This window comes from Arachis ipaensis, chromosome B02 (genome assembly GCF_000816755.2).
Source record: "Arachis ipaensis cultivar K30076 chromosome B02, Araip1.1, whole genome shotgun sequence".
NCBI lineage: Eukaryota > Viridiplantae > Streptophyta > Magnoliopsida > Fabales > Fabaceae > Arachis > Arachis ipaensis.
Genome location: NC_029786.2, coordinates 108,438,956 through 108,448,078, shown reverse-complemented (window position 1 = coordinate 108,448,078; position 9,123 = coordinate 108,438,956). Strand labels below are relative to the sequence as shown.

Sequence of the window (9,123 nt, the reverse complement as noted above, 5' to 3'; positions counted from 1 at the left end):
TTTAAGAGGTTTTACTTTAAAAACTAAAAAATTAAAATAAATAATATAAAAGGGCTAGATGTTCCAAAAATAAAATAAAATGAATTTCTTAACAGCACAACAAAGTCAAAATAATGTCCATTCTAAGAAGAAAGCCAGGCAAGTAAATGACCTCAGCAGCCTCATACTGGCCATGCTTGAAAAGGATAAATGCAAGATCAATTGAACGACTCAAAAAATTAGATGATCCACCAGACTGGCCCCATATGATCCAACTGATAAAGTCTCTCATCCTGTTCACAAAGCTCTGCATATTTGGAAATCTTTTTAAAAGGTGGCCATGGTCTGTTGATGAACTTCTAACATTTAGCAGCAATATAAAAGCCAATGTAAAGTCGCGTCTACCAAGCTTCTCATTCCATAATTGTTTCCCCGTGTTGCAATCTGCATCATGACCAAACTTATTAACACACAATATCAGCAGTATATAAAGTCTCACTTGTTCTGTGATATTTCATCTCACAAGTCAGTAAAGGGACACTAGTCTAGATTTTATTGATTTCACAATGAAAGCATGCTTTTGGGAAGTCAATTTAAAAAAGTTTCAATTTCTATTTCTTCTCATTTTGGGAGTGGGGGTGATCTTGTGAGTCTTTGTCACCTTAAGGATGAGTAATTCATGTCAACCTTAATATATTGGCATGTGTAATGATTAAAGATTTAAAAATTAAAAATAAATCGAACCTATATGTAATGATGAAAGTTTAGAATTGAAGTCCTCAGTTGTAGCTGGTGCAGATGGTGTGATGGCAAAGAAGTTGATGATTAGCCATTCAAAAATAATTTCTTGAAGCATTGGAACTATCTCAAGTTGTATTTTGGTGATATCATCATGTGACAAGTGGACCTGTATTATATAAAGTTAAGATGAAACCAAAGTTGTAGTAACAATTCACTAAAAAATACAAACTAAATTCTTTGCAGAATTAAAACTAGATGTAAACATGGTACATGACCTTGGCTGCCCAGGTACTCCACAAATATTACAATTGAAAAACTGCTATATTATGTAATTACGTAACTGTTTCAATTAACTGATTTTACAATAAGAAAATCAATGTCTACACATGGAAAACTCACCTGACCACCGATGTCCACCAGATAACTTAAAAATAGAAGGAAATCCCAGGCAGATTCAAACATCACTTTCGAAATCTGATAAGTAGTATGCACTATAATGGAGGAGTTTATATTTGATGACACTTCAGTATCAAAATTTTGTATTATTTTCTGTGGAACCAAAAATTTCAAGAAACCCTGAATTACATTTAAAATTCTGCTCCATGCAGAAGCCTTTTTGTACAAGCTTTGAAGAGATAAGAACATTTCAACAGAAAGTTTTCTCAAGCTTTTGTGATCTATAAGCTCCTTCTCGTTGGGCCCTGATATACAAGATCCAGTTTCCAGAATCTTCACTATACAGTGAACAATGTCTTCAGATGAAATCACTGGTGCAGTTAAAACTGATTCATAAAAAATAGAGGATGCAGTTTTGCCCAACTGTTGGCTGAAACTCATAACACATCTAAGTAATTCGACCAGAATTTCACATTCAAGATCATCATCAAGTAAATCCACAAGGCCTGTGAGCTCACCAACTTCATCTGAAGACCCTACATGTTATGGAAAAAGCTCAACATATCAAGGAAAGCATACGAAAACAATGTACAGAATAATATAAGAAAGTACCATTTTAAAAAAAAAACTATTTTTAATACAAGAATTCTGAAAGAGAGAAGATAGATTAGAGACTAGAGGTATCCATAATTATTAGTTACCTTCTACAATCCGCTCAATATCTTCCAAAGACCGAAAAATTGAAACCGAACTTTTTCTGATTAAACCAACAGCATCAGTAGAAGAATCAACAAGCAAGCCATATATTGCATTGTTCTTGCACCAATTGTGGAAATAGCGGGTCAGAAAACATTTCCAAGAATGCAGTATGGACAGCTTTTCAGAACCAACCTACAATAGTATCAATCTTGTCAGTTTACCATAACATGCCCTTCTCAAAACTAAAGAAAGGATAAATACCAAAAGAGAGATTAAATAGATACAAGAATGATGACCTCATGTTCAATGAGTGACAGAACCTCCTGTTTTAGTCCATCAGCAGTTAATGCTTGTAAGTCAGATTCAGGCAAATGCCTGCTATATTCAGCAAGTGTTGCATGCAAAGCAGCATTATGATGCACCCCAGGAAGAAGCAGTTTGCGCAGGAATATAGAAGATACAAATGGCACAACATCCTCCTGTATAAAAGAAATAATTAAGTCATCCTCTTCAAAATCATGGATAATAACCCCAAAAAAAACACGTGAAAGCACCAAGTGCTATCTTGAACATACGAGAACTCCTAGCATGATAGCAAACAACACTTACATGTTACATTAGAACCTTGACTTCCTGAAAACTAAAAGGACCCGAGAAAAATTATAGATGATCTAACCTAATACCTTTGAAGATGAAAATATTGAATATGCAATTTGCAAGATTTCATCTGCTTGATGTTCTGAACTTTGAAACAGCTGATCAGCAACAACTTCTTCTTGTAAAGCATAAGAAAATGCTTCTACCCTGACAAGACATAGGATAACAATTAAGCAAGAAGAACCACTTCACCCTCATTAATATCCAGGCTAGATTTATATAAAGTAATAGAGTCAAGACCACTATCAAATACCAATTGGCAAAAGTGTAGCTAATATCATATTTTACACAAACTGCTTTCTTTCATAAAATACAGATACAACTGGAGAGATAATACCAAGTTTATACTATAACTAATATAAAAATTTATCAGCTGAACAGCTTGGCATGAACAAAGAGAATGTTACTTACTCCTCAACGTTTGTTGTTAACATGTGTGAAACCAATTCATAATCTTTCAATATCCATATCTTATCCAGTGTTATTTTAACATCAAGGCATTGTCCCTGCACAAAACTAAAGCAGTCTCACATCCAGAGCAAGGGGTAAAAAAACGTCATCCAATCAAGCAGCTTAAGTCCAGTGGATTACCTCCTCCAAGGTGATATTTTGCACTGAAGGATCCATAGAAAAAACATTTCTCTCCCCAAAATTATATAGGATACTATGTAAAGAAATCATCTCCAACTCTTCATCCTTCACAATCCCAAAAAAACCAGTTACAAAAGGAAGCAATACAAGATAGCATATTAGAGTATAATATTGATATTACATCAACTAAGTAGCTGATACTGCAAATGATGTTACAATCTTTTAAATGAAACTCCATTTTTTTTCCACAACTCCAGGTGTGAAACAAATCCTTCAGACATCAATCTGTATTTAAGATGATATGCATTGTATAAACATTAAACAATATTTGCCGAATGCAACCAAAGTTCATAATGGAAGAATCATTTAATCTTAACTGGGAAAAGAGAAGGGGGGCACAAAAGATATGGAGCAACAAAGAAAAAAGAGCAACAGAAAACAGAATGTCTTCAGTAACATACCAAACCGTGTTTGTATAAAATTGACAGAGGAATTGTACTTGAATCAGGGTCAAATTGACCCACCCATAACCTTCGAAAGGTAGCACCTACATAACAAAGTCAGTGAAGAGTAAATCTGTCATTTTGAGCATACAAGTAAACACAAGAATGCGGTAGTGCATGATACTGAAGAAAGGCAATGATCAATTGTATGCGATATATTGCACAAATGAGATGATGTTTACCATTTCCAATCCCCACATCCAAGGCGTAACATAAATATGAAAAGCATACAAGTTGGAGTTAGATTTGATATACAGTAAATACCTGTTACGGTATGATTAAAGACCCTGCTATGAGATGAAAGATCCCAAATTCGTAATGTCCCATCTGAATGAAGCACAAACACAAACCTTTTCCCATGTAACTCAGATATTTCCATGTCCTGTACAGCACCCACCATTTTACCCCTGGAAGACATGTTTAACAAATACATTACAGTTCAGAACATGGGAGCAGGGAGGGGAATAAACTGAAATTCCAAAAGAAAACTAACATAAGTGATTTTATATATAGTATTTTGTCTATTTATTATTAGAATTTAAAACAATAATACCGTGACATCAAACCCCACAAACGGCTGACTCCAGCTTCATCTCTCAGCTCATGCACAAAACCTTTAAAGGAAAACATATTCATCACAAACCATTAGGAAATGATAAATCAATAGCAGGCAAATTTCAAATAGAGAAATTTCACATTATCGAAGGCATGCTTATGTTGCAACATAGTTGAAACCATCTCTATTCCCTAATCCACCAACAAACAACACACAACCAGCCCACGCAAACTGAAAGTTGCACCAAAATGCAGCCTCAAGTTCTTGGAGAAATTTGAGAATTAACAAGTATGGTTTACTATGAAAGGTCAGAGAAAAGGGAAGAAGCATAGTAGCATACACACAGTAACATACACATGGTAACAGTAACTGGAGATCAAGTTGCCAAGCCAAGTTAATCATACCAGGAGCACTTGCGTCAATCACGCCAAGGCGGAAACAGCAGACAGAACCATCACTTCTGCCAACAACAACACACCCAGCCGTTGCAGTAACAGCAGTTATTGGCACATGATTAGAAACATAATCGCACACATTAAGCTCGAAAAGATCCTCTGCTGGGAAGAGGGCACTCGATGCATAAGCCGAAACATTCCGAATTTTCAAAAGATAGGCCACCCCAGTCACAGTCAACACATATAACAAGTAAGGAAACCTAGAATTCCTACTAATCTGCATCCAAAAGAAAGAAAAACACAACTACCAAATTAAATTACAGGTAAATAGAGAATTTGAATAAGCTTATAAAAAAAACACATTCAACATAGAAGAATTAGAAAATGAAGAAGCTCTCTAGATGCTTCTCCTATCACGCAGATGCGGAGACTAATTATGTTCACATTATGCTTTCTTTACTTAATCCAAAAGCTCATTCAGGCGAAGTAAACATAACAAGTGCAGTGAATAGTTTAAGCAACCTCATTTTTGCAGACGAATGCAAATGGACAAAGCGGGTAAGGGAATATGAATCTGAGACCGGCTTTGGGTAATTCCTTCGAAGCATTGAGCTCAAGAAGCTCAAGAGCATGAGGCTGCAACTTGTGGATTCTCCTGTGTACATTATGAGATCGACAATTAGACAGAATCCTTTTAACTAACTCTAACCAATTGCTAACAAACTCTATAGCTACCCTAACTAACTCTAACCAATGCTAACAAGCTCAGTAACTACCCTAACTAACTGAGATTAATTAATGCACATGCGTAAATTGCAGAACCTTTTTTTCTCCACGAAGAACGTTGGTACTACTTGTTACTGAAATTATCTAACTTTGAAATGCAAATAGCAAAATTGAAAGAGATATCGAACCAAATTAGATAAGCTGAAGGATCTTCGAGGACGAAGCAGGAAGCGCGGTCGTCAACGGTGGGAGGAGCAATTGTGGTTGCGTTGGTGCCGTCGACGGCGGTGGGGATGTTGGAGGAGGAAGAAGGGACGGAGAGTTCGATCCACCGAAAGACGTCAGTTCCGATGATGGGGACTTCCTTGCCGGCGAGAGTGGAATCAGTTCCCATTTTGAAATTCGAAGCTAAGAAGCAAAAACCCTTAAAAAAAGAAGGGTTTTTTTCTCAGTGTAGGGTTCTACTAAGCTGAGCTGCAGGAAGAACAGTACAATAGAGTTGGCGCTCAAAAAGAAAAACATTAAAAACCACGAATAAAGAATAAATTACCTTTTTTACCCATACTAATTATCATATATTGTCAATGTAAAAAAAAAAAATTATAGATATAATTAATTATATATTATGATATTAGTAAAATAACTAATTTTTAAATTCATCAGATTAAAGAAAACACATAAAATATATGAGTCTAATTAGATAATCGTATAAAAAATTAAAGGATCATGCTACACATTTATGTAATTTTGTATTTAAGTCCATCCAAGTTGGTCTAATAGCAAAAAAACTTAATATCATTAAATGAATCATGAAAGGGAATGGATCCTCTCAATTGTTAAAAAAAATTAAGAGTATAAAATGTAATCTCTAACCCTTCATTGCTTTCTCTTTCATATTTATTTTTGATCTCACTTATAAAATTAATGGTGAAAAATCACACTTTACTTCCTCAATTGTTAAAAAAAATTGAGAGGATCCATTTCCAATCGTGAAATACACGCGCCCAACACACACGAAATAACTGCTCTTTCTCAACGCTTCTTCTTCTTCTTACTCGCGAAACGTCTTCTTCTTTGCCTTCTTCTTTGCATTTTTTTTTTGTCTTTTCCTCATTTTCTCTTGTGAATAAGCAGTAGAGGGTGAAGAGAAAGAGTTTTGAATTGTGTAGAACAGAAATAAACCTAACACATCATGGTGAAACAATTATATAGTACTGAGTGAACGAAATATAATACATTATATAAAATCAAATTCAAACAGCTTCTACATAATGAACTGAACCACATACTCATGGTGAAACAATTGTATAGTACTGAGTGAACAAAACATAATACATTATATAAAATCAAATTCAAACAGCTTTCTGCATAATGAACCGAATACATTATTCATGGTGAAACAATTGTATGGTACTGAGTGAACGAAACATACTTCCATTATATAAATTCAAATTCAAGCAGCTTTCTATGAACTAAAAACGTAATTCTATAGTACTTTTAGTGAACAAAACATAATCCATTATATAAAATCAAATTCAAACAGCTTTTTGCATGATGAATCGAAACACATACTCACGGTGAAACAATTGTGTAGTACTAAGTGAACGAAACATAATTCATTATACAAAATCAAATTCAAAACACCTCTGTCTACAATTTAAATATTATCAATTCAATTCAACTTAATTCAGATTCAGAACATCTCCGTCTATTCAATTCAATTAAAATAAAATTAGTAATTACATTCCATTGAATTTGATTCAAATTTGAATAATCCAAATTACTCTCATTCAACTGATTTGAAATTGATTCATTCATTGTTTCAATTCAAAAGACCAGATCGAAAAAGAAAACAAATAAGAAGAAGAATGACGAAGCTTATAACGCGAATAGAAAAGAAGAAGAACAAGAAAGAAAATGCGAGTAGAGGAGAATGACAAAGCCTATAACGCGAGCAGAGAAGAAGAAGAAGGAAAACGCAAGCAAAGAAGGTTTCGTTGAGCAAAAGTCATAAAAAGTTTACGTTGTATGTGGCGCGTAAATCACAAACGATTTGGAAATTGAAGAGGCGCGTATAGCAAAATAGACTTAGATAACATCCATGTATTTTTTACATGGATGTGGAGCATTATTGAAAATTAAACTATATATTATCTTAGTAGTTTGTTATGCGGATTATGGCATAACATATGAAATAGATATATTAGAATATCTTCAATGCTAATTTCAATTTTAATTTTATTTTGGATCCTATACGATGATACATAAATATTTGTGAGGCCATTTGTTATAAATAATGATTTAAAATTAAAAGTGAAAATTATCCCTCCAATGCTTAGTCTGTTAGTCTTAATTTAATTAAAATTTTATATTATTGTTAATTATTTTATTAACATAATTATACAAGTGGTAAAATTTTATTGGTTCTCCATCAATGTGATACCGTATCTCTAAGACGATACCGATTTTATTTCATTAATCAACTCCAATACATATTTCAATTTTAAATCAATTCATTTGTTAAAAGTATCAAAAGTGATACTCTTGAAACACTCTATTGAAAATGCTCTTACTACTACAAGAGGTGAAAGCATTCACCAGACTTTGGAGTTTGGAGTAACATAGTGCTACTTTGAACCAATCAAAATTCATGATACTTTTAAACACAATAACCAATCACCAATGTATGGACCCTCCACATAATAACGGATAACACTGTCCCATTTTGCTCTGTCATTTTCTCATCCCTTTACTTCTTTTACATTTTGTCCCACTCTTGTCCACAACTCTTCCCACATTTAGATCCTTGTCTGATTCTCACAATTCTTATATATTATATGCATCTTTACCAGAAGATTTTAGAACTCTTATGATGACACAGGATCAGCTTTCAAGATTTGATTGCAACGTGTGTGCAATTGTCAAGTGCCAAAAGTGCTAGCACCCTTGGTATATTCAGTTAAGGCCACCACCATCATTAAGTGCTATATCAATGTTGGAAACTAGCAATTGGCAGAATATTAATACATGTCTCACCCAACATTTTCTAACAGTCACATTTTATCATTAATGCTATTTAAAAAAAAAAAAAACTGCTGCTTAACCAATATCCGAACTTTATTATTAAGAATCTAACTACTTGATCAATCCTTTTTTTTTTCCACAGTATTTTTAACCCGATATAACAAGGACTAACCTGACAGAAGTTTCATTTAAAGATTTATCGCTAACTAATGTTTTACTGTATACACAAAGCGTTATTCTAATCCGTTAATGTGATCATTCTAAGTTCTCTATGTTGATTTAACCATTTAAGAACATATATTTAGAAGAGTTTTACTATATATTAGTCAATCTAATGAAGAGTCCCTTGCTGAGACAAAATTTGTATTAAGCATTAACATATAATAGTTGTAACCAATAACATATCACTGCTCACATTTCTGTTCTAACATTTGTACCAAAGGGGCCTTGGATAAATTCATAAAGATGGACATCTATATATATCTATTTCAATCTTCAATTGTGTAGTCTTCCTTAGTAAGATTCACAAATACAAAGATACATTCTTTAATGTAAGGTGAAGAGGGATGATACACAAAACTATACTATGGTCAAAACAAGAAAAAATTACCAAAACAATTATCATTGGTATTATATGTCATATAGTCCTCTATATAAGAATTGCTAGCTTTCCCTTTGATCATCGTTTGGTCTTGTTGAGGAGCTTGAACTTGAGGCAACACCAATGACTTGGTTGTTTGAGAATCTTTGTAACTGAATCATTCTTGCATAGATCCCATCAGGGTGATTCTTCAGCAACTGTGAATGTGATCCTTGTTCTGCTACTTTCCCATCATCAATCACTGCAATGAGATTG

The 9,123-nt window shown here is 33.7% G+C and overlaps 2 protein-coding genes across 11 annotated transcripts in view; both read right to left on the bottom strand.

The window, feature by feature from the left end:
* The window catches only part of LOC107626475 (nuclear pore complex protein NUP160), an 11,138-nt gene extending 5,351 nt beyond the window's left edge, over positions 1 to 5,787 (bottom strand). For 9 of the 10 annotated variants that reach the window (XR_002358241.1, XM_016329363.2, XM_021116756.1 and 6 more), the window contains exons 1-14: positions 5,432 to 5,787; positions 5,040 to 5,172; positions 4,527 to 4,794; positions 4,120 to 4,180; positions 3,831 to 3,973; positions 3,525 to 3,610; positions 3,064 to 3,168; positions 2,884 to 2,978; positions 2,499 to 2,619; positions 2,112 to 2,294; positions 1,818 to 2,007; positions 1,120 to 1,652; positions 724 to 886; positions 152 to 423 (exon numbers count right to left, since the gene is read on the bottom strand). Coding sequence is in view for 9 of the 10 variants with exons in the window: in XM_016329363.2 (XP_016184849.1) it covers positions 152 to 423; positions 724 to 886; positions 1,120 to 1,652; positions 1,818 to 2,007; positions 2,112 to 2,294; positions 2,499 to 2,619; positions 2,884 to 2,978; positions 3,064 to 3,168; positions 3,525 to 3,610; positions 3,831 to 3,973; positions 4,120 to 4,180; positions 4,527 to 4,794; positions 5,040 to 5,172; positions 5,432 to 5,637 (2,559 nt within the window). In the remaining variant the exon portion in view is untranslated. The remainder of the gene's footprint in view (positions 1 to 151; positions 424 to 723; positions 887 to 1,119; positions 1,653 to 1,817; positions 2,008 to 2,111; positions 2,295 to 2,498; positions 2,620 to 2,883; positions 2,979 to 3,063; positions 3,169 to 3,524; positions 3,611 to 3,830; positions 3,974 to 4,119; positions 4,181 to 4,526; positions 4,795 to 5,039; positions 5,173 to 5,431) is intronic. The other variant, XM_021116753.1, reaches the window with a different exon arrangement.
* LOC107626474 (ABC transporter B family member 1) overlaps positions 8,720 to 9,123 on the bottom strand; it is a 7,002-nt gene continuing 6,598 nt past the window's right edge. Inside the window, exon 11 of the mRNA XM_016329362.2 lies at positions 8,720 to 9,123. Within this exon, the coding sequence (XP_016184848.1) occupies positions 8,931 to 9,123 (193 nt within the window). The 3' untranslated portion in view covers positions 8,720 to 8,930.